The sequence below is a fragment of the Ochotona curzoniae genome, unplaced genomic scaffold, assembly GCF_017591425.1.
Source record: "Ochotona curzoniae isolate NIBS_2020 unplaced genomic scaffold, NIBS_Ocur_1.0 contig_908, whole genome shotgun sequence".
Lineage (NCBI taxonomy): Eukaryota > Metazoa > Chordata > Mammalia > Lagomorpha > Ochotonidae > Ochotona > Ochotona curzoniae.
Window position 1 is genome coordinate 6,180,299 of NW_024466607.1, and position 24,404 is coordinate 6,204,702.

At 58.3% G+C, this 24,404-nt stretch overlaps 1 protein-coding gene across 2 annotated transcripts; it reads left to right on the forward strand.

Moving 5' to 3' along the window:
* Positions 1-2,648: 2,648 nt before the first annotated feature.
* On the forward strand, positions 2,649-23,962 carry CAND2 (cullin associated and neddylation dissociated 2 (putative)). Of its 2 annotated transcripts, XM_040995226.1 has the most exons (15): positions 2,649-2,757; positions 6,300-6,443; positions 9,582-9,736; positions 10,131-10,254; positions 12,043-12,308; positions 13,337-13,442; positions 13,540-13,682; positions 15,759-16,051; positions 17,136-17,277; positions 17,585-19,087; positions 20,186-20,281; positions 20,771-20,940; positions 21,487-21,651; positions 22,771-22,878; positions 23,690-23,962. In XM_040995226.1, the coding sequence occupies exons 1-15, from the start codon at positions 2,690-2,692 to the stop codon at positions 23,915-23,917; spliced, it is 3,711 nt and encodes a 1,236-aa protein (XP_040851160.1). In that variant the 5' UTR covers positions 2,649-2,689; the 3' UTR covers positions 23,918-23,962. The 2 variants fall into 2 exon arrangements, with proteins under 2 accessions (XP_040851160.1, XP_040851161.1); XM_040995227.1 differs by lacking the exons at positions 9,582-9,736; positions 10,131-10,254 and having other exon boundaries at positions 2,690-2,757; positions 20,186-20,277; positions 20,839-20,940.
* The last annotated feature ends 442 nt before the right edge of the window (positions 23,963-24,404 follow it).

Below are 24,404 nucleotides of genomic sequence, written 5' to 3' on the forward strand. Positions count from 1 at the left end.
ATCCCATATGGACACCAGTTCTAATCCTGTCGACCCTGCTTCCCATCCAGCTCCCTGCTTGTGGCCTGGGAAAGCAATAGAGGATGGCCCAAGGTTTTGGGACCTTGTACCCACATGGGAGCCCTGAAAGAAGCTCCTGGGTTTGGATTGGCGCAGCTCTGGCCGTTGCAGCCGCCTGTGGAGTGAATCAATAGAACAGAAGATCTTCCTCTCTGCATATCTGACTCTCCAATTAAAAAAAAAAATCTTAAAAAAAAAGATGCACGTGTCTGATATAAGAATGCCTGGGTTAGATGTCCACCTCCAGCTCCTGACTCCAGCTTCCTGATAGTGCAAACCCCTCTGTGCAGCTGGGTCCCCACCATCAGTGTCTGAGTCCTGGGTTGAGTCTCAGCTTCCAACCCAGCCTTAGGCATTCTATACTTTTGATGGTCTGAGCCAGCAGGGGGAGCACTATGTATTTTGTCTCAGATTCAAATAAATACACAAATTTTGTTGTTGAACATATTTATTAAAGCCAATGATCCAGTCTTAAATGTTAACGAAAATACGTTTATTTTAGAATAATTTTTTTAATTCTGAAGTTATATTTTGCTATTTGGAAGTTTGAAGGAAATATTTGGTATATTGCACAAGGTGACAAAAATGCTTATGTCCGTCCGTGCGTAAGCACAAGGAAGACTAGATTTCTTTTCAACATCGATTTATTTAACTTTAAAGTCAGAATTACAGAGATAGGGAGAGGCAGTGAGATTTTCCATCTGCTGGCTCATTTTCCAAATGGCTGCTACTGCCAGAGCTGAGCTTATCTGAAGCCAGGAGGCAGGAACATCTTCCAGTCTCTAGATGGTGCAGGTGCTCAAAGATTCAAGGACCATCCTCCACTGCTTCCCAGGCTGTCAGCAGGGAGCTGGGTCAGTAGTAGGCCAACTAGGACGCGAACCAGCGCCCATATGCGATGCCAGCACAGCAGGCAAGAACACCACTGATACGTCACTGCACCTGCACCTGCAGGATTTTATTTGTGTGTGTGTTCATCTGTATATGTGTTTGTTTACATAAAGTATTTCTGAGTAGGACTTTGGGGACAGCAGACCTGAGAAAATGGACAACAAACATGAACACATTTCCTGCTTTCCCTCAAAACTATAAGTTAGTAAGGCAGATGAGCAAATAATGGAAGAGAATAAAGAAAGGTGCTGTGGGGCAGGATGGGACATGAGGTGTCAACCATGTGTCTATAAACATTTATATTTATGCATACAGTTATGCAGTAGGATGGTTTTAGTGCCCATCTTTCATCCTTGGTGGGTACAAAATGAAGCAGCTGCCTTTCTTTTTGAAAATAATGTTGTTTCCAAGAATTACTGGGGAGAGTCAATGTTGCTGAGGAGTGATTCAATATTTACTTTTATAGACTCTCCCATAAAAATAATATAATTTATCTTGAAACTGATTTATTTGAAAAGCAGTCCCTCTCATAGCTGTAGCATCTCACGTTAACCGGTGTTGAGTACAAAAAAACTGCAGTTACTGACTTTATCTTGTTCTCATAGTCAATTAGTCAAAAACATGTTCATGCAGTACTGAGGAAATTGAATTTATGTGATCTATGTTTTTAAAAAAGGCCATAAATGGTGCCCTCACTCACTGCATCTCCTCCAGCGGGACAGCCATGGCAGCTGTGGTCTCTGTCTCACTGCGCAGGCGTGTTCCCACCTCTGCATCTTTGGCCTGGCTGCATCCTGTTGATGAGGCCAGGTCTGCAGCCTCCCGGGCCACAGGTGCTGTCCCGGCCCTGTCACAGCCAAGCACTCTGTGCCCTAGTATCCCCTTCCACTTAAACAGTTTTATTCGTTTGAAAAATGGAGGTGAGAAAAGAAACAAAGGCAGACAAAGCTCTCCCATCCTCTCCTCTACCCACCTCCCCACATGCCTGCAGTGACCAGCGTTGGGGCAGGCTGATGCCAGCAGCCAGGAACTCAATCCAGGACTCTCACATGAGTGACTGAGATCCAGGTGCTTCAGCCATCACTAGCTGCTTCCCAGACTCTGAATTAGCAGGAAACTGGATGACAGGTGCACCAGGTGGGATTTGAACCCAGGTATGCAGGTGTACCCAGTGTCTTAACTGCTGAGCCAGCCCCACCCTCCATTTCTATACAGCTCCTACTGACCAGACATAACTATACACTATCTCTCACTTCTGCTAAATGCAAAGCCTCCAGGGCAGTGGAGGCGCTGGGTGGGTCAGAGTCCTCAGCCATGGGACCCTCCTCAAGGCCCCTCTGCCCCACTAGGCCTCATGATGTAACAGTCTCTGAGGGCCTGAGGTGAGGGACGGCAGGCAGAGGCTCAAGTGACTCGGTGGGCTCAAAGCGGCTCCGCTGCTGAGATCCGAACCCCAGACTCTCTGAAGCCCACGACGGGACTGAGCTGAGTGGCGCTGGGGGGAGGGGGGAAAGACTGGGCCTGCGTCAGGTGGTGAGCTCCCCATCCCTGGGGATGTGCAAACCGGTGCCAGGCTGCTTGCGGGTCGAGGCCCAGCCCGCCGAGCCCTTCCCGGGGCAGCCTCCCGCCTCCCTCCCGCGGCCGGGGCGGGCGGGGCGGGGGCTGCTATTTCGGGCCGGAGAGCGCAGGCCGCGCCGCCATATTCCCTCCCGCCGGCCGCCCGCGGCGCGCAGCCACCATGAGCACCGCCGCCTTCCACATCGCCAGCCTGCTGGAGAAGATGACGTCCAGCGACAAGGACTTCAGGTGCGCCTGCGGCTCGCTCCCGGGGCCCCCAACGCGGCCCCCGCCCCGGCCGCTCAGCCCCACCCTCTTCCTGCCTCGACGTCCCCGGAGCCCCAGTCGCTGCCCTGCCCTCGGCGGCCACCCGGGGCCTGCGACGCTTCCCGCCTCCCGCCCGCCGCACGACCCGGCCCCGCCCCTCTGTGCCTTCCCTCACCAGGCTGTGGCCGACCTTGCATGCCCCACACCAGATGCCCCCAGGCCCTGTGCCCTCACTGCCCTGCGGCCCTGGGCCCCTCAGGTGGCGGCCTTACCCCCCACAGCCATCTCGCCCCTTTGGGTGGCTCAAACTAACCTTGGGGCCCAGGGTCTGGGGCTGTGGGGGTGAAGGGAGCTAGACCCAGGGGCTGAAGTTGGGGTGGAACTTTGGGGGGTCCTGCCCCTTCTCCCTCCTGTTCCCCCTCCTGCCATCTCATAGCCACAGATTCAGGGCAGGAAGAATGGTGGGAACTTCTGGTCCTGCTCTTCCGCCTCTGGGGAAACTGAGGCTGGCAGAGGAAAAGGCCAATCAGAAGCCAGCACAGCCACACCCACTTGCGGAGTATACTCCCTGTACCCTCATCTGACCAATGGGGAAACTGAGGCTGGGAAGCTCAAAGGGCCTGGGTATCGGCAGAGCTGGGGAGTAGAGGACCCGAGATCCGGATCCGGGCTGTTCTCCTGGGCACGGCGGCCGTCAGCCCCTCAGGCCTGCTCTGTGCCGTCCACCTGCCAGGAGGCCCCTGCTAGGCCTCAGAGCCGGTCCAGGCTTCTGACCACGGTGACCCCGGTCAGTTACTTCCACTCCTGAGCCTGTGAAGGGGGCCGAGTGGGAGAGCAGCAGGGCAGGTCTGTGTGTGGTTGTGAGGCAGGCGACTGGGGCGTGTGAACGGGGAGCCCCAGCTTTCTGTGCTCATGGAAGCCTGTGGCACCCCCTGCTCTCTGCCGGCCCTCACTCAGAACTTCTTGGCCTCCCCCGACGTCTCCGTCACCTTAGTGTCTTCTCTGGGATATGCACCACCTGGGGCCCAGCCTGGCATAGTAGGGACATTGCAGGGGACCAGACACAGACACCTTCCTCTAGGCCCAGGCCGCCAGGGCCTGCACTTGCTTTGTGCTGGGTATATAGTAGGTGCTCAGCGGATGCTTGCTGGGCCGCAGTCCCTGCTGTGCCCTCGGCAGGTGGCTATGATTGGCTCTCCTGTTGTACTCCAGGTGCCATAGCGGCCAGTGGCTGAGGCACTTGCCCCACTGTGCCTCAGCCCCAGGCCCATCCCCAGGGAGGGCAAGCTGGCCCATCAGCTTCTTGGGCCTGTATCTGCCAGAGCCTGGAGAACACTTTAAACCACCCCAGCCTGCGAGAATGGTGTCTATTTTTAAAGCCACAGAACGGGCGCCTGGGGCCTGCTGACCAGCTGTCTGGGTGCCGGCAAGGCTGCGTGTTGCAGCTGAGTCTCCTCTAGGGTTTCTCTGGAAAGAAGCCAAGCTAATGTCCGCGGGGGAGGGGGGAGGATGAAGGAGAATGAGGGGGCGGGGTAGAGGGTGGTGGTGACTGCCCGTGGGGTCCCAGGCCCAGTGGGGCAAGCCTGTGATTCGTGACCTTTACTGAGCTGGGGTCTGCCGTTACCACCCAGGGGCTGCCAGGAGCTCCTGCAGGAATTCCAGGTCATTTCCCCCGACCTAACAGCACTGGTGGAGGAGCTCTGAGAGCTGCCTGCTGGGTTGGCTGGTTCTCCGTCCATTTTGCTACTTGACCTTGGCCAGCCCTGCAAAATCTCTGAGCCTGGTTTCCTCACACGCCTCATGCTGGGAGCTGGCCGTCCTCAGAAAATCTTCCAAGGATGTTAGGAGAGAGTGACAAAACAGACTCCCGTTTTACAGATGGAAAAACTGAGTCCCAGAGAGAAGGAGGCATTTGCCCAAGGTCACTCAGTGAAGCAGCAGACTGAGCTACCTGCCTGGATATGGAAGGCCAGACTTTGGTGCTCCAGCTCCTAGTCACCGGCCCATCCACACTGCCCTTCCCCGCCCCAGCTGTCTGTGCCTGTGGTCTGGCTTCTTTCCCAGGGAGTTGGGGGTCTGCAGGAACTCTGGGTGTAGGAAACATGGAGGCTGCTTCGGAAGAGTTGCTTTGGGAGCTGGGCTTTGTACATGCCTGTTGGGCGCTGAGCTCTGCGAAAGGCCTTCTCTTCTTCCCACGCTCTCTTTGCTGAGCCTGGGGTCCCAGCAATGATGAGACCTCACGGGACCATGAGCATGTCCATGTCTCACTGGGAAGTGCTCAGAGAGCCTGCCAGCCCTGTGATGTGAGCAGCATTGTAAGTGAGGTGTCCAGAAGGATCTAGAAGGATCCCTTCCTGTGAGATCAGTTGTGCAATTGGTCAGATTCAGTCCTGAGCAGGCACATTGGAGTTGGACTGCTGACAGATAAATAGGATTCCATTAAGTAGAGAAAAAAGGGAGGCACAGCTGGTCCCCTGGCTGAGCTAGGTCCTCATGGACTGCAGCCTGGGGGACACTGGATGTCCCCCTTGCTGAGCATGCTTGGGGTACACACACCCACCTCAGATCTTGGCCTGGCTCAAATCCTGCCATCCCATGGCGGGCCTCCTACCCAGCCTTCTGCCTTCAGCAGGTTAATCTGCTGGCAAAAGGAAACAGCCAGCACCTGGGCAGTGTTCTCGGTCACAGGGTGCTACAGGCAGCAGACATGAGCTGGCAAAGCCAGGCGGGCACCCGATCGTGACAGATTTTGCTGCAGGAGGCAGAAGGCAAGCCTGTTCCAGGATGCTTCTCTGTGGGCAGCGTGGTCCCAGCCATGGGGCACCTCTCCTCCCTGCTCCCCAGGCTGCACTGGCAGGTGCCTACAGAATCCCACACCTGCATGGTGTGGACTAGTGGAGACCAAGGTGGAGTGGGCAGCCCCGAGTCAGGCCACTAGGGATTGAAGGCCTAGTCGTATTCAAATATCTGTATTTTTATGTCAACTTTCTCCAAGGTTCATGTAAGTAATTCCTATTTGGGAGACACTTTGCAAACTGAACACTGCCTTGACTCCCAGTCCTGCAGGTGATCCTGATGATGGCTTCCTGTAAGAACCACTGCCTGAGGGTTGGGGTTGGGACTGGGTGGATTCTCTGAGGTGGGGTGACATGCCAAGTTACCACGTGCCAGTGCCCTTTGCTGAGCATTGTATGCACCCACAACCCCAGAGACAGGCACTGGGCTAACAGCTGGCTTGCACGCGTTTGCATTTGCTCAAAGAGCAGAGGCAGGAGCCTTGACTGGTGCGCTAAGCACCTGGCTCCCTTGCTGTGCCATCCCAGTCCCCCACGCCTTATGGCAATTGGTGACAAGCATAGGTGAGTCTCCTTGTGACAGCCTGTCCACGCCCACAACCCAGATAATCTGGATGTTGACTCCTAGTATCAAGTTCTACTCCTGTGGCTTCCCTTTGATGCTGCCTACACCCACGGAGTGGGAGGCCTGGAGCTGCTCAGCCCACCTCTCCTGCCCTTCCTGTGCAGGTTCATGGCCACCAGCGACCTGATGTCAGAGCTGCAGAAGGATTCCATCCAGCTGGACGAGGACAGTGAGCGCAAGGTAGTGAAGATGCTGCTGCGGCTGCTGGAGGACAAGAATGGGGAGGTGCAGAATCTGGCGGTCAAGTGGTGAGTGTCGGCCTGGGTGGTGCCGGGCAGCACCCCCTGCCAGGGGTCTGTCTTCCAGGGAGAGTCCTGAGCATCTCCTGGGACCTGGTGAAGCTGGGAGAAGCCCTAGGCTGGATCCTGCAGGGGTGGACCCTGCGCCAAGCATTCAAGGCTAAGTCTGCTTAAAAAGTGATGCCAAGAATCATTACAGAAGAGCAAGGGTGTAGGACAGGGAAGGGAAGAAAGCCAAGGAAGACATGTTAACAAGCAAGTGACCTCATAGACACTCCCCAGGGACCTATGGGACACGCACTGGCCATGCCCATTGGCGAAGGAGCTGGGGTGTGACTGCCAGAGCTGCCACTCATCAGCTGAGGACTGCTCCTGGGGTGGGATGAAGCCAGACGCCTCCAGGCAGAGACGGAAAGCCAGGCTGGCTATGGCCAGTGTGCTAAGGGCTGGTGGGGTTCAGAGGCAGGAGGTTGGGGGGCAGTCTGGAAGTTGGGGGAGTCCCCAGAGCCTGAGCACAGGATGTTATGACACTGTCACCCTGCAACCTTGGCCAGCTCCCTCCAGTGTGGCAAAGGAAGACATGTGCAAGAGAGCGCATGTGTGCTAGGATGTTGGGGACTGCAGGACTTGAATGCAGCCCGGTGGGAGACCAGGGCAGCACCTGCCAAGTCAGGCTCTGGGGGCCTGACCCAAGCCTTCTGCTTGGGCGCATCAGCGATATGTCCCCATGGGCAGACGGGATTCAACACACAGGGGGTTTTGTTTTATGTTTGCCTTTTTTTTAAAGCAGGAAGTTGACATGGTCAGGCTTGTGGCCTGGGCATAGCCCCTGCCTGGCCACGCAGTGCAACCATAGGGTGGAGCTGTGGTGTCCCACCAGCAGCACCAACAGCCCCTTAGAATAACAAGCAGCTTGTAGTATGATGAAACCCACACATAGCCTGACCTGCCTCTGCCGTGACCACAAGGCAGTTTCTGGAATGCTCTGTACTGTCACCTGGCAGAGAAATACACGTGGGTTTGCAGTGTGCAGGTGCCCAGGCCTTGTGACAATGCTGATGTCAGAGGCGGATAAGGAGGGGCCTTAGGTGTCACCAGCAGGCCTGTGCTTAGCAGCCAGGGTTTCTGAACACTTCCCAGGAGAAAAAATGTACTGTCTTCCTTCAACTCACCTGATAATTGTCATCCTGGAAAAATCGCTCATACAGGGAAGCCATGCAAAAAGCTGTTGTTGCTGTGTTGTATTAACTTTTGGTTGTGTAACCATGAGACCTGAGGGAAGCCCCTGTGAGGCAAGAGGTTTGTTTCAGCTCCTGTTCTGGAAGCTCATGGCTCACCATTCAGCAGATATCACTGGGGGAGCAGGCGGTGGCGACTGCAGTGCGGGCAGCCAGAGGAACAGAGTGGCTTGGTTTAGCTCCAACTTCTGTGGTTGTTGTTGTTGTTAATATTTATTTATTTGAGGGCCCGGAATGGTAGCCTAGTGGCCTTGCACCCGCCAGGATCCCATATGGGTGCCAGTTCATTCCCAGCAGCCCTGCTTCCCTTCCAGCTCCTTACCTGTAGCCTGAGAAAGCAGTCAAGGAGGGCCCAAAGCTTTGGGACCCTGCACCTGCGTGGGAGATCTGGAAGAAGCTCCAGGCTCCTGGCTTCAGATCGGCTTAGCTGCAGCCGTTGCTGTCACTTGGGGAGTGAATCAGCAGATGGAAGATCTTTCTCTGTGTCTCTCCTCCTCTCTATATATCTGAATTTCCAACATAAATAAATAAATCTTTAAATCTTGATTTATTTATTTGAAAGGCAGAGTGACAGAGAGGGATGGAGAGGTAGGTCTTCTAGCCAACGGATCACTCCCCAGATGGCCACAAGAGCCAGGGCTATCCCAGGGCAATAGCACAAGCCAGAAACTTGATCCTGGTTTCCCAGATGGGTGGCAGGGAACGAAGGACATGGGCGTCTTCTCCTGCTTTCCCAGGCACATTAGCAGGGACTGAAACCATCACTGATATGGGATACCAGTGTCAGGCAGCAGCTTGACCCTCAACAATGCAGTGCTGCCCTCCGCCCCACCCCAGGACCTGCCCTTTCCCACCTCCTCACTGCCATCAGGAGATTCAGCCTACACCCTCTTGGTACTGTCACGTTGAGGGATTTACACGCATTTAAATTCAGGAGCTGGATCTTGTTCAAACCACAGCACATGTCAAGTGAACCCTTAGCTTCCACCTTGTACCGTGTGTGTGCTGAGTGGGACCGTGACACCCCTGCAGGACAGTGCTGGCTGTGGCAGCGTTGTCTTCCTTCTGTTCCTGCCTGCCAGACATGCCAACTCAGTGGCTGTGATGGCCAAAGTGCCCCTCGCCCCCGCCAGGCGACAAGGCAGTGGCACCCTTGTTGGAAAGTGGCCCTCTAGGACGGGGGAAAGGGCTTCATGATTGCTGCAGAGAAGGAGCTGACCAAGGAGCACCCAGGTTTGAGGCTTGACCTGCCTCAGGATGCACATCAGCGGGGACCTGGGTCTTGAACCCAGGCACTCCCATCAGGCAGGTGTCCCGGTGGCGGCCGAAATCCTGTGTCAAACACCTGGCAGGGGTGGTTTTTTGCTGTCAGCTGGGGTCCACATTACAATTATGTGTTACCTGTGCAGGGACTGGGGGCAGAGGGGTGATACCACAGCACCCCAGAGTCTGTTGCACCCCGGTGTATTTTGAGCAGTGGTTTTTGATCACGGGGTTGGAGGAATTCCTCAGCTCTACCAGGTGAGGCTGAGGGTGCTGACCCACGGGGATGCCGGGAGACACCGGCTCAAGGCTGAGGTTCTTGGCATTTGGTCCCAGCACCACCTGGACACTTCCTAGAGCTGTCCCTTGTCCATCCCACCTGTCGTTCTTCATGTGGGACTGCACACTCAAGTGACAGAACCGTTGATTGGAGCTGCTGTTTGACCGCCTAGTGAGAATAGTAAGTTTGGGATGTGCAAGGAATGATGCTGGCATAACCAGAGGGCCACCACCCATTCGGGTAAAACAGAGGCGGCCTCTGGTCAGTGTGGCCATGGGTGTGAGTCAGGGGGATGTGGGGAGGTGTGAGGGCAGTCTGACTCAGGCTGAGCCCAGGGCTCTGAAATCCTCCTCCCTCCCTGCTCAGCTTGGGCCCTCTGGTGGGCAAAGTGAAGGAGTACCAGGTGGAGACCATCGTGGATGCCCTCTGTGCCAACATGCGGTCAGACAAGGAGCAACTGCGAGACATCGCGGGCATCGGCCTCAAGACTGTCCTCTCGGAGCTGCCCCCCGCAGCCACAGGTACCCGGCCCCCAGGACGAGGCACCAATGTTCTTTGTCCCAGTCTGTGGTTGGGAACACTGGGAAATCTAACCAGGGGCAACTTGAAGAAGCAGGAGGTGTCCTCATGAGAGGATACCCATTTAGCAGCTCAATACTGACAGAGTGGAGGACTCTGCCTCCGTACCCCACCTCTCCCCCAACCTAAGCAGAGTAGGAGCCTTTGTAGAAGTCCTCAGGTCTTTGGCTCTCACTGGCCAGGTCAGCTGGGCCCTGCTACAGCAGGGTAAGAGGCTTCTCTTGTCCCCTCCGCATCTTCCCCACAAGAAGGGTCCCTGCTGTCCCCTTTGACCATTGGTGGAGGGGCCATCTCCCAGCCCACAGCCTCACTGTGCCTGCCTCGTGCCCTGTGCAGGCTCTGGACTGGCCAGCAATGTGTGTCGGAAGATCACAGGCCAGCTCACCTGCGCCATCACCCAGCAGGAAGATGTGGCTATGCAGCTGGAAGCCCTGGACATCCTCTCTGACATGCTGAGCAGGTGCGGTGGCCGTAGCAGGGGCGGGGACAAGGAGCACCTGCTGTATCCCAGGGCCTGTGCTTAGATCTCCTAGCAAGTCCGCAGGAGAGAACTGATCTCAGTTGTCCACACTTTCTGGGTGACGTGGCCTGCCTGAAGGCATGTGGTTAACGGAACTGCCTGTGGCAGGAGCGTCCACTCAGAGGCCAGGTGCTGGCCTAGGATGGGACTCTGCAGTGGGCACCATCTCGGCCACTTCCAGGGAGGAGTTCATAGGCGTATATGATGCCATGATTGCAGCAAGTTCAACAAGAATAGCAGGACCTCAAAAAAAAATCTTAAAAAAAAATTTGGTGCAGCATGGTATCCTAATGGCTAAAGTCCTTCCTTGCCTTGTACACGCCGGAATCCATCCCATATGGACACCAGTTCTAATCCCGACATCCCCACTTCCCATCTAGCTCCTTGCTTGTGGCCTGGGAAAGCAGTTGAGGACAGCCCAAAGCCTTGGGACACTTTCTGTACCCATGTGGGAGACCTGGATGAGGCTCCAGGCTCCTGGCTTTGGAGCAGCTCAGCTCCAGCCATTGTGGCCACTTGGAAAGTGAATCAGTGGATGGAAGGTCTTCCTCTCTGTCTCTCCTCCTCTTTATATATCTGACTTTCCAATAAAAAGAAACTAAATCTTTAAAAAAAAAAAAATAGCAGGACCTCCAGCCCAGCTTGGGAAGGGGAATCTTCCTAAGAGTGACCTTTTAGAGCTGCACTTCCAGGAAGTGCAGGACTCAGCCTGGCTTCAGTGGACTTATGGGCATTTGTGATGGGGGACAGACCAACTGCCCCAGCAGAGGCAGAAGCCACGGGTTCCCGGGCCCTGTGAGGAGGTGGCTGGCCCGGCCATCATGTCAGGGAGAGGTGAAGCTGCGGGCTGGACAGGAGGGTAGGACAGAGTGTGTGTTCTCCCACCTCTCTTTGCACAGTGTGCAGAGTGCATGGGAAGGGGAGTGAACGGGCAGGAGCTGGCCCAGAGGCTCCGCAGGCAGGTGCATTAGGGGTATGTTCAGCAGGCAGACTCCACAGGACTTGCAGTGGGTCAGAGGCAGAGCCTAGATGAGCCCCAAAGTCTGCGTGCAGTCACTGGAGCTATGCTGGGGCACAGGTGGGAGTGTGAGAAGGGAGGCAGTGGGTTGGGTTGGGGATATCCACCAGCCATAAACCGCATGGAGGGAAGTCCCATGGCCAGGACCCATCTTTCTCAGCCTGGTTTGTGGCACAGACCCTGCCCTAGTAGGTGGACAGATAAGCAGCTGGAACCCAACAGGAGAGTCAACAGGAAGCCATGAGACATGGAGAGGAGGAGAGGCCCCAGGACCAGTAGGGCCTGGTTCCAAGCTGCACCTGGAAGCCACCTGGCCTGAGACCTGCAGGCTGGGGTGATCCCAGGGGCCCTGGGCAAACCCTGGAAGGAACAGAGAGCGACCGGGTCAGATGTCAGCCCGCTCTGGTCCCAGTGAGGAGCACTGACTGGGGCAGGGAATGACACAGGGCTTCTGAGGCTAGTCCCAAACCCCAGGCCTGCCCCTCACACCACACCTCTGCCCAGGCTAGGGGCCTGAACGCCTGATTTGGCAATGCCTGGCAGAGCAGCACCAAGAACCTGTTTTCTCCCCCAAGAAATAATTAGACAAGTTCTCATAGTTACAGAACCAGGGCCGTATACCTGGGGTTTTGGGGGGCGTCTGGCCCAGCTACCTGTCAAGTGGTCGCATCCTGACACCCCCCTCTGGCTCTCTTCCCGCCCCTCGCCAGGCTGGGCGCCCCGCTAGGCGCCTTCCACGCCAGCCTTTTGCATTGCCTGCTGCCACAGCTCAGCAGCCCACGCCTGGCCGTGCGTAAACGGGCGGTAGTGGCGCTCGGCCACCTGGCGGCTGCCTGCAACACGGACTTGTTCGTCGAACTCGCCGACCACCTGCTGGACCGGCTGCCCGGCCCGCGTGCGCCTGCCAGCCCGGCTGCCATCCGCACCCTGATCCAGTGTTTGGGCAGCGTTGGACGCCAGGCCGGCCACCGCCTCGGTGAGGGGGCGGAGCTTGGGAGAGGTGGTGGGTGGGGCCCTGGTGAGGGGCGTGGTTGGGGTGAGGTCTTGGACTCCAGGTGCAAATCGTCCTGCAGAGGTGGGGGGATACTCAGAGATGGAGCTCGCAGGTGGTTTTAATGATTCACCCATGCAGGCGGACCGCTCAGTTTCCTGCAAGCTTCCTTCTCATAGCAAGAATATACCTTTGTTTGGGGCAAATGTATGCACAGTGAGCAGCCAGAGTAGACCTGCCACCAGTCAACACTGAGCGAGTCCTTCACTCCTGGCTTCCCTGGGGCCCCTCGGCCTCACCCCAGGGGGCTGCTGGGCTGCTTTCTGTCAGCGTTTGGGGGGGTCCACAGTGCCTCCGGACTCCAAGTAGGAAAAGGCAGCGTTGGGCAGCGCCCCTGCCTCAGCCCACAAATCCACATCCTGTCCCATTCCCCTCACCCTCCTAAACAGCGCCTACTCCTTCGCCGCTTGGCAGAGGGCCTTGGTAGGCTGAGATGGGGCTCAGGCCCAGCGGAGCAGGGGATGTGGGGTCCCAGGCTCCCCGAGTAGAGTCTGAAGGGAAGGTTGGACTCTCCAGGCCAGCGTGGCCTTTTCTGGTCTGCAGCTGTGTGTAGCTGGAGAGGTGCAGGGATGGGATCCCACCTCCTGGCTTGGCTCCCCCAGGCTAGGACCTGCAGCCTGGTGCAGGGAGTCGGGCCAGGGCGAGGATTCCAGTTTGGATAAGTGACACTGCTCTGCGATGCACTGCCTTGCCTGCTCGGCGCCTGGGCAGAGCCCTACCTGGACCACCCCCTAGTCCTCCCCGCATGTGTGCCCGCTCCTCACGTCCCACTTGCTGTGGAGATGAGTGACCCAGGTGGTCACAGTTGGGACTGGAAGCCACATCTGTGTGACCGAGGAGCGTTAGAATAGAATTTGCAGCGGACAGGGCTGCAGGTGCAGGGGTGGGCGAGGGAGACCCCTAGAGGGTCTGGCCAGCTGCCATGACCTCCCACCCCCTGCCCGGCCCTGCAGGGGCCCACGTGGACCGCCTGGTGCCCCTAGTGGAGGAATTCTGCCACCTGGATGATGACGAGCTCCGCGAGTCCTGCCTCCAGGCCTTTGAGGCCTTTTTGCGGAAGTAGGTGCTGCAGGGAGGGGCGTGGGGTGTTGGGAGATTAGGAGATGGGCCTGGGCCACCTCGGAAAGCTCCACCCCGGCCCTGTCCTGCCTCACAGGTGCCCCAAGGAGATGGGCCCTCATGTGCCCGGCGTGACCAGCCTGTGCCTCGAGTACCTGAAGCATGACCCCAACTACAACTACGACAGTGAGGAGGAAGAGGAACAGATGGAGACGGAGGACAGCGAGTGCAGTGAGCCAGGTGGGGGGATGGCCCGCGGTGCAGGTGGGGGTCCCTTAGCCAGGAGTGCGGCTGCAGTGGGCACCCCAATTTGGTGCTGGCTGCAACTGCACTGTCTGGGTCACTGCATGGGTCAGTGTCTCCTGGAGCAGCTGTCCTGCCCCAGCCCCCGAGGTCCGTGGGTTCCGCATGCGCCAGTTCAACCAAGTGCAGGTTGGACGTAGCCAGGAAAGGAACCGTATGCATACCACGCCCACCCTTGCTGTTTGGGGTCTTTCTCTTTTAAACACCGCAGCGTGACAGGTGCTTGCCTTGTACTGACGTGAGAAGTCATCCAGAGGGACTCAAGGTGTTTTGCGCAAATCCTGTGCCATTGGATGGGAGGAATTAGAATCTCCATACATTTTATTAATTCGTAAAAGTTGTTTATTTATTTATTTTACTTTTCTTAAAAAAAAAACTCATTTATTTTATTTGAACGGTAAAGTTAGAAAGAGAGAGAGGCAGAGATCTTTCACGTGTTACTTCATTCTCCAAATGGCTGCAATGCCAGAGCTGGGTTGGGTTGATGCCAGGAGCTTCTTCTGGGTCTCCCCTGTGAGTGCATCGGCTCAAAGGCTTTGGCCATCCTCTGCTGCTTTTCCAGGCTATTAGCAGCACATCTGATCGGAAGTGGAATAGCCAGGATGCAAACCAGCACCCTTATGGGATGTTGTTGCCACAGTCGGCAGCTTTACTTGCTATGCCACAGCACCAATCCCAGAGTTGGTTATGTGAGGGGTGTCCCAGATACTGGAGAGTGACTGTGGTCACATCTCTTGATGCACAAAGTACTGGGCTTCCTGAAAAGCCAGGCCTTGGGGACCCCTTGCTTCAGACCAGGAAACTGAGACCCAAGAGAGAGGGGCCTGAGAGCACAGGTAGGCAGTGGTGTGGCTGGGGCTCAGAACCGGGTCTGCCCACTCTGTGCTGCGGGCTCTGGGCTCTTATGGTTAGTAATGGCGTTCAGGAGGTGCGTGCTTAATCTGGCAAAATGAAGCTCTGCCAGAGGAGGAGAGGTGAGCCATGCTGGGGGAGAGGGGCATCTGGGGGGCAGAGATGGAGGGAGCAGCCACCTTCACTCCGTGCAGTGGTCCTTCCTGAGCTACAGAGATGGTTCGCAGAGCACAGATGTGAGGTGTTGCCGGATGGACCTCGGGGCCTTATGGGGTGGTGAGACCCCGGTGGGACTGTGGGAGAGGAATAGGATGGACGTGTTGGAATATTGAGTGCGAGACTTCCTCTGTCCATTGATATGCAACCATGGGTGGTACAGGGTGAAGAAAGCAAGCACTGGCCATAAGAGGGATCGCATGCTGAAGGACTGGGCACAGCCCACTGTGGCTCATCCGTGTGTGCTCTGGGGGCCTGGGGGCCAGCAGCAGCACAGGTTTGAATGCGCAGGCCCCAGCCTCGGCTGTGTCCCTCAGGGGATGCGACGGGGCCTCACAGGCCCACATCTCTCCGCTGCTGGCTGGCTGTGTGTGCCACAGTTGGGGGGAGTCTCATCTCCTCAGACTTCATCTTGTCATCTGTCACATGGGGCGTAGCAGCGCCCTCCTGTGGTGGGCAGTGGGAAGGCTTGCTGAGCTCTGGCTTCATTAGGAGCAAGGAGACCCAGCGTGCTTATCTTGCACCCTGCTTAGAAGCCTTCCAAAGGGAGGCCAGAGCGGGGCTCCAGCAGCCTCCCTTCGGTGGGAGAGACGGGGGCTGTCACACAGACAGCACAAGTTGATGCCTCAGATGAGTTTAGGGTCTTCTCTGGATTCTTGGGAGTCATGTTCCCTCCAATGTGGTCAGAGCACTCAGGGGCCAGAGGCAGGGGGCCACCCTGGCTTTTTCGCCAAGCTCCCTGACTTGAAGTAACCCCTCCAACTCGGTATCAGCTCCCTTGTCTCTATAGAAAGAGAAGTAACCCCATTCCTAGAAGGTCATTGTGGGGCTAAAATGCCACTGTGGACAGGAGGCACCGTGTGTGGCACATAGCAGGTGTCATTGGCCAGCAGGTGGCATTGCTGACAGAAGAGGTGGACAGTGCCCCGTCTCCTCCCTCCGCAGAGAGCGAGGCCGAGTACAGTGATGACGACGACATGAGCTGGAAGGTGCGCCGGGCGGCGGCCAAGTGCCTGGCAGCCCTGATCGGCTCCCGGCCGGACCTGCTGCCCAATTTCCACCGCACCCTGGCACCTGCGCTCATCTGCCGCTTCAAGGAACGGGAGGAGAACGTCAAGGCCGACATCTTTGGGGCTTACGTGGTGCTGCTGCGGCAGACTCGGCCCCCCAAGGGGTGGCTGCAGGCCGTGGAGGAGCCCGCCCAGACTGGGAGCAACCTGCACATGCTGCGGGCACAGGTGGGCCAGCCCTGCCCTGGGCCACTCCCATCCTCCCCACCTCCCTTCACCCTCTGAAGAGTGTGTCTTTAGCTCACACTCCCGTACCTGGCCAGTGACACGGGAGTCGTGGGGGCACTGGCCCAGGGACAGAGAGCCAGGCCACGTGGGAGTTATGTCCCATGACCACGTGGAAGCCTTGGGAGGAGAGGCAAGGGACCCAGTTTGTGTCTGTGTGTGTGCCCTCTGCTGCCATGCGGGGGATGGCTTGTCGCGGGCCTGGAGGCCCTCACCCTGTGCAGGGGACAGCAGTGGGGGACGGGGGAGGGGGTGGGTGGGCCAGGGGACAGCAGTTTCTGGCTGAAGAGTGAAGGTTTCTGCTCTGGGGCAGGTGTGCTGTACTGACCCGTTTCCCATGCCCTAATGAAATACCTGAGGCTGGGTGCTCCTTGAGACTGGAGGACTGTGGAGATGAACCTGAGCAGCATGGTGCAATGGGGTGGGTCCTGAGACAGTGGCTCTGATAGCTGCAAGCCACACGGGGTTGTAGGACTAGCCTCTCTCAGGAGAACTAGCCCCATTCCTCCCAGGGATGAGGTTCTTAGTAACACCCCACCAGGCTCCGCCTTTTAAAGGGACCACCACCACCCAACACTGCCACACTGGGACTCCCTGAAGCTATAGCCAAGCCGCAGCAGTGCCCAAGTGGAAATGGCAGGTGTAGGTAGCGCAGCTGTGACAGTCATTCTTGTGGCTGGATTTTGGCATTGCCCCTGGGACAGAGTGTCGCTAAGGATGGGAGGGGTCTCTATGGTGGGACCAGTCAAGCTTCTGAGTGTCGTAATGACAGCCAGTCTGCCCCATGGTCTTGAGCTGATACCACTCTCCCCTTGGTTCTGTGTGCCAGATGCTAGTGTAGTGCTGCCCCCCAGGCTCTATATGCAGTAATGGGGTGCCCCTCACCCAACCAGCAAGATCTACCCAGAAGGTACACTCCTCTGTGCTGGCTGGCCCCCAGGGATGCTCCTGGGCAGAGCCTCGTGCTGCTGGGTGGGCTGCGAGCTTTCTGCCTGACCCTTGGCTGCGTTCCCACCCCCGCCCACAGGTGCCCGTCGTGGTTAAGGCCTTGCAGCGGCAGCTGAGGGACAGGAGCATCAGGTGCCGCCAGGGCTGCTTCAGTCTCCTGGGTGAGCTGGCGGCCGTCCTCCCAGGCAGCCTGGCAGAGCACATGCCCGTGCTCGTGGCAGGTAGGTGGGACCGCATCTGGGAGCCTGCCGAACCCAGCCCCTTCCCCAGCAGCCCGATAGCCTGAGAGCCAGGGCCCCACTTCCAGCCCCTTCCCCAGCAGCTCGAGAGCCTGAGAGCCAGGGCCCCACTTCCAGCTCCAGCACTTCTGATCGGCAGCTGCCAGCAGAACAAGAACAGGGCTGGGTTCCCAGCCCTGCCTGCTGCCACCTGGGGATCAGTGCTGTGGTCCAGCTCTGGCCCCGTCCCTGCTTCCCAGTGCTCCCCAGTGCTCTCCACTGCCCTGTGACCTTCGCATCCACCTTCCAGGCACCGTCTTCTCCCTGACCGACCGCACTAGCTCCTCCACCATCCGGATGGATGCCCTAGCCTTCCTACAGGGACTGCTGGGCACAGAGCCGGCTGAGGCCTTCCACCTGCACCTGCCCACCCTCCTGCCTCCGGTGTTGGCCTGTGTGGCTGACTCTTTCTACAAGATTGCAGCCGAGGCCCTGCTGGTGCTGCAAGAGCTTGTGCGGGCCCTGTGGCCTCTGGACAGGCCCCGCACGCTTGACCCCGAGCCGTACGTGGGAGAGATGTCCACAGCCACCCTGGCACGGCTCCGTGCCACCGACCTGGACCAGGAGGTGAAGGAACGGGCCATCTCCTGCATGGGCCACCTCGTGGGCCACCTGGGTGACCGGCTCGGAGATGACCTACAGCCCACGCTACTCCTCCTACTGGACCGCCTGCGGAATGAGATCACCCGGCTGCCCGCCGTCAAGGCGCTGACCCTGGTAGCCATGTCCCCACTGCGGCTGGACCTGCAGCCCATCCTGGCCGAGGCACTGCCCATCCTGGCCTCGTTCCTACGCAAGAATCAGCGGGCACTGCGGCTGGCCACACTGGCTGCCTTGGATGCCCTGGCCCAGAGCCACGGACTCAGCCTTCCCCCAGCTGCCGTGAAGGCCGTGCTGGCTGAGCTGCCCGCCCTGGTCAGCGAGAGGGACATGCATGTGGCCCAGCTGGCTGTGGACTTCCTGGCCACTGTGACCCAGGCCCAGCCAGCCTCCTTGGCAGAAGTCAGCGGCCCCGTGCTCTCGGAGTTACTGCGGCTGCTCCGGTCACCCCTGCTGCCAGCCGGGGTGCTGGCAGCTGCTGAGGGCTTCCTGCAGGCCCTGGTGGGGACCCGGCCACCATGCATGGACTACGCCGAGCTCATCCGCCTGCTCACTGCGCCCGTGTACGAGCAGGCTGCAGATGGTGGGCCCGGGCTGCACAAGCAGGTGTACCACTCACTGGCACGGTGCGTGGCAGCCCTCTCGGCTGCCTGTCCCCAGGAAGCAGCAGGCACGGCCAGCCGCCTGGTCTGCGATGCCAAGTCACCCCGCTCGAGTCCAGCTGTCAAGGTCCTGGCTTTCCTCTCGCTGGCCGAGGTGGGCCAGATGGCTGGGCCGGGCCCCCAGCGGGAGCTGAAGTCGGTGCTGCTGGAAGCCTTGGGCTCACCCAGCGAAGACGTGAGGGCTGCAGCCTCCTATGCGCTGGGTCGCGTGGGCGCTGGCAACCTGCCTGACTTTCTGCCCTTCTTGCTGGCTCAGATCGAGGCCGAGCCACGGCGCCAGTACCTGCTGCTGCACTCGCTCAGGGAGGCCCTGGGTGCTGCCCAGCCCGACAGCCTGAAGCCCTACGCGGAGGACGTCTGGGCCTTGCTGTTCCAGCGCTGTGAGGGGGCCGAGGAGGGCACCCGGGGCGTGGTGGCCGAGTGCATCGGGAAGCTGGTCCTCGTGAACCCGCCCTTCCTCCTGCCCCGCTTCCGGAAGCAGCTTGCTGCAGGTACGGTCTGTTCCCGAGGTGGGCACTGGGCATGCAGGCAGCTCCTGGAGCTGGTGCAGGAGTCCTGGTTCTGTGAGTTGGAGGCGCAGGGGCCCCGGATACCCCCCCTCTCCCCGTTAGGCCCTCTGGGTTGCAGGGTGGGAGGCAGGAAGACAAGTGCATTGTGTGTATGGTAGGATGGCTCAGAGCCCCGAGAAGGAAGAAGCACCTGGCGATGAAAACCACCTGGGGCTTCAGGCATCTGGCCCCATTACTGGGACAGGTGGCCACAACCTTGGCCGTGACACAGGGCAAGCATTGGGTCTGGAGGAGGCCTGATGAACACTGAGCAAGGCAGAAATGGTGGCGGTAATTCAGGCAGTCATGGTCACTGGATCTGTGCGACACAGTCCTCTGGCTCCTATTGCTGTGTGGACCCTGGGACATTGTTAAGGACAGGGTCCCTGGCTTGGGGGGAAGGGAGGGGGAGGAAGGCTGGCTTTCTTATATCCGAACTCATCTTTTAGTTCTGTTTTCCGTGGAGTGTTAGAAGCCCCCTCCTGAGTCCCCCCTTCCATTGGCTCTCAGACGGCACAGCCCCAGTGAGTTGTCCAGTTCCAAGAAACGGGGCTGCCACGAGGCCTGTTGGGGGTCCCTGAGTCACCTGGCCCTTCAGCCTGCTGGCAGCACAGCTGGCCCGGGCCTGGAGGTCCAGAATCTGCTGCGTAGTGCGGCCACGAACAAAGCCACCCCAAGGCTCTCTTTTGCTACATACAAAAGAGAGTAATGCTTTTGACTGATTGCTTTAAGATCATTCTCATTTACGAATGAGCAGGACTGGGGGCCGGGGCCGAGAAGTGTCGCTCAGTTCCAAGGCTCTCTGGAGGCCACGCCTTGTGCGCCTGCCACCCCAGCTCACTGCTCCTTTGTGTGTTTGTGCTGTGTGTTCACTGGACAGCTGGCCGTCCCCACTCAGGCAGCAGCAGGAAGAGCCCAGGGCCACGGTTGCACCTCCTTCCCCAGGGACAGGCATTGTGATTCACAGGGGGCTGGGGCAGTCTCAGGGCCTTGGCGCCTTGCCCATTGGCAGACACCCGGAGTATGCCATGCCCTCTGTAGGTCGGCCGCACACCAGGAGCACTGTCATCACGGCAGTCAAGTTCCTCATCTCAGACCAGCCACATCCCATCGACCCCCTCCTGAAGAGTTTCATAGGTGAGCGGCCCCCTCTGCACCCCTAGCACGGCTCCTGGGCTGGGGTTGAGCTTTCCCACCTGTTGGCCGCCTAAGGTCTGATCTCCGTAACCTAGAAAACATGAGCATGTTTCTAGAAAGCCTGAACTGTACAGAAGAGATGCACTCTGGGAAATGTTGTGTGACCTCATACGAGACCCTTACCTCTCTGAGCTTTGGGTGCCACATCACCAGAGGCCCTCTGCTGTGTGCCTTCTGTATAAATAACATCATTAGGCCTAAAACACGTCCTATGGTGCAGGCACTGCGACTGCCCCATCCTGCGGGTGCACAGCTGGGCTCCCAGGGCTGGTCTAAGCCCACCGTCTGAGCTGGCTGGGCTTGCTGTTAGAGCAGCAGGTAGCTGCGTGTGGACGGAGGATCCCCCCACCCACCCTTCCAGTGGCCTCCACTCCCCAGCAGGCGGCCGTGTGTCCCCTGCACGGCTCACCCGGTCTGCCCCTCCACCAGGGGAGTTCATGGAGAGCCTGCGGGACCCCGACCTCAACGTGCGCCGCGCCACGCTGGCCTTCTTCAACTCGGCTGTGCACAACAAGCCCTCGCTGGTGCGGGACCTGCTGGGCGACATCCTGCCCCTCCTCTACCAGGAGACCAAGGTCCGCCGGGACCTCATCCGTGAGGTGAGCCGTCACGGGGGGGCCCTGCGACACCTGGAGCATCCCCAACCCGAAATCGGGAATGCTCCACAATCCAGAATGTTCTGGGGCCTGATAGGACACCCCATCTGGAAAATCCAGTCTGACCCCAAGAGGCACGTGAGAGTCAAAACACACAACACAAGACAGATTAGGTCACCTGTGCTTCAGGCCACTGTGTGAGGAGTGGATTCGGGTCCCATCTCCAAGGGGTCCCAGTGTGTACAAACGTTCCAAAACCCACAAAGCAGCACACTTGAAATGCTTCAGTCATGAGCCCTTCACATCAGGGAAGCAGGTGGAAGTTCAGCAGCCAAGACCCAGGTCCCAGAACTGGGCCTCCTGCGAGGTTTCTGCTGCCCAGGTGGTCCCTGCTCGCTGGGCTGGTGCCAGACATGCAGGGCTGTGGAGGGGATTTCAGAGCATGGTCACTACACCTTGGCATCCGAAGGTCAGAACCCATGCCCCGGCACATGCGCAGTAACGAGAGCCGGTTGTCAGAGGCCCCTTCCTTTGCCTCCCCTCCGGCAGGTGGAGATGGGGCCCTTTAAGCACACGGTGGACGACGGGCTGGACGTGCGCAAGGCGGCCTTCGAGTGCATGTACTCGCTGCTCGAGAGCTGCCTGGGCCAGCTGGACATCTGCGAGTTCCTGAACCATGTGGAGGACGGGCTCAAGGACCATTACGACATCCGGGTAGGAGCCCGCGCAGCGCCCGGCCGTGCTTGCTTGTCCCAGCGCCCCGCTCCTGCTTTCTGAAGAGGAAAGGCAGCCAAGTCTCTGCTGCCTGGGGTGGGCGGGTGAGCTGGACCTGCCCATTGGAGGAGACCGGAGCAGCATCCGAGAGCATGCTGGGATGCTGCACAGCGAGCAGGCCGGCTCTCAGTGCCTCACGGTGCTCTGGCCTGTGCACCCATCCCAGAGGAGTGGGCACTGTGGGGCAGCCCATCTCACTCTGCTCTGACGTGAGGGCGTCCAGGCCCACCAGGCATCAATCAGGCAGGCACCTGAATGGGTTTAGGCCATATTCTTTATTTTTTTTATATTTGTTTTATTTTTATTGGGAAGTCAGATATACAGAGAGGAGGAAAGATCTCTGTCCATTGATTCATTCCCCAAGTGGCCACAACGGCTAGAGCTGCACTGATCCGAAGCTAGGAACCTGATGCCTCTTCTGGGCGAGGACATTAGTTGTTAAGCTACCGCACCAGACCCTCTTTTTTTCTTTTTAAATGCTTATATTTTTAACTGGAAAGGCAGATTTACAGAGAGGGAGAAACAAAGATTTTCCATCCACTGGTTCACTCCCCATATAGCTGCAATTGCCAGAGCTGAGCTTATCTCCCACACAGGTGCTGGGTCCCAAGGCTTTGGGCCGTCCTCCACCGCTTTCCCAGGCCATAAGCAGGGAGCTGGATGGGAAGTGGAGTAGCTGGGATACAAAAGGTGCCCACGTGGGATGGCTGTCATCACACTGGCCCCCCTCCTTTTAGTTTTGTGCTGTGCTAGGGACACAAAGCCCAACCTCTCCTTTTCCACGTGCTGGAGCGTGCACTGGGGAGCAGAGTGTGTTCAGGCCGCCAGCCCGGCCTTGTCTTCCCCAGCAGAGCTCTGAATCTAACTGCAGACAGACACACAACTGTGCATTAGTGCAGGATTCTCCGGGCAGGAACAGAGTCCCCAAGGATCACCATGTTGTAGGGGACGCCCGGGGTGGGGGGCTCTGCCTTTCAGCTGTTGGGAAATCTCACCCGTGAGCGTGGGAGCACAGCTGCTTTCCACGTCACCCAGCCCTGTCTCCTTCCTCCTGGCCAGATGCTCACCTTCATCATGCTGGCCCGCCTGGCCACCCTGTGTCCTGCGCCCGTCCTGCAGAGGGTGGACCGGCTCATCGAGCCCCTCAGGGCCACCTGCACCGCCAAGGTAAGCCCCGAGCACCCGCAGTGCAGCCCTGCTGTTCCAGTGTGCACACAGGGGATCTGAGCTGACTGAACAGTTAGTGAGGGGCCAGGAAGCAAACAGTCCTGGACCGAACGGACTCCAATCCAGAGGCGGGGTCAGCCTCGGGTGCCTGATGGCCTCAGGGCCAAGCTGCTGCTGGCCTGCCAGGTCCCACAGAAGCCTTGCCATGCCACAGAGCAGGAATTTTCAAATAGCAAAACCTTTTCTCTGAAAAAGAAAATGAATTTACATGGATAAAAGATTAAGGTCATTTCCCGGGAACCTGCAACAGTTAAGGGGTTTTTTTTTGCCCTATGAAAACAATTGCAGCCAGATCAGCTCTAGCTCTCTTCGAGTTACACCCTGAAAAAGCCCCAGTTCCCGACTGGGACCCCACTTGTAAATGACCCTGCAGCACCTGAGGCGTCCCCTGGGCGCAGGCAGAGGGTGCCCCCTGCTGGTCACTGTGAGGAGTGCTGAGCTGTGTCCTTGCCCACAGCCCTGGTTCCTCCACTGGGTGGAGAAGCAGGGACAAGATATCTAAAACCGAAGTGCCTCACACAGCCCTGCAGAGGCCGGTCCTCGTTAGAGGACACTCTAAGTACAGGCGCACTGGCCGCAACAGCCAAGTGCCTACAGGTCACAACCGAATTACAACAGACACAAAGGTGGCAGCCCAGTGGACTAGGCAGTGGGGCTCGAGCATCCTAAAGTCATCTCAGGAGCCCGGTGCAGGCAGAGGTGGGCAGCGATACCAGTGAGAGGGGCCAAGGCCACTCTTTCTTCCCTCCAGGTCAAAGCTGGTTCAGTGAAGCAGGAGTTTGAGAAACAAGACGAACTGAAGCGCTCAGCCATGAGGGCCGTGGCTGCCCTGCTGACCATCCCTGAGGTGGGCAAGAGCCCCAGCATGGCCGACTTCTCCTCTCAGATCCGCTCCAACCCCGAACTGACGGCCCTCTTTGAAAGCATCCAGAAAGACCCTGCTTCAGGCCCCAGCATGGACTCGGCGGAGCTCAGCTAGGGCAGCCCTCCCTCGGGGAGGAGCCCCGGCCTCTACCAGTGCCCTCCGACTGGGGGCCCCAGTCTCTGCTCCCAGTGCCTTCTTCAGGGACCCACGCGAGGAATCCCTGAGACTGGCCTCTTCCGACGGGGAGCCCAGCCTCACACCCCCCAGAACACTCAGGTAGTCAAGCTGGGACCCTGCATGCCCCGCGAGACGGGCCCAGCTGGCATCTGAACCCACGGCTGCCAGTACAGACAGGCTGAAGTGTTTTCTGTGATACCTCAGGCTAATAAAAGTCAACTAAGTAACTTGTGACTGTTTCCTCCACACACTTCCTGGCACTATCTCCTGCACACACTTCAGTTAGAGAAAAGCTGGCAGGGACCTGGCACTCCATGGGGGCTTGACTGTGAAGTGGCTCCTGTGCCTTCATGGCTGGCCTGTCATGCTGCAGAGCACCAGGGCCCTGTCCCTGGGGGCCCCAGGCTGACCACACCTTTTCTCA

Bases quoted from the DNA above. Each gene is read 5' to 3' on its own strand.
- CAND2 (XM_040995226.1), top strand. From the start codon at position 2,690: ATGAGCACCGCCGCCTTCCACATCGCCAGCCTGCTGGAGAAGATGACG. The intron at 17,278-17,584 runs GTAGGTGGGACC...TCCACCTTCCAG, and splicing joins CATGCCCGTGCTCGTGGCAG to GCACCGTCTTCTCCCTGACC. The intron at 21,652-22,770 runs GTAGGAGCCCGC...CCTCCTGGCCAG, and splicing joins AGGACCATTACGACATCCGG to ATGCTCACCTTCATCATGCT.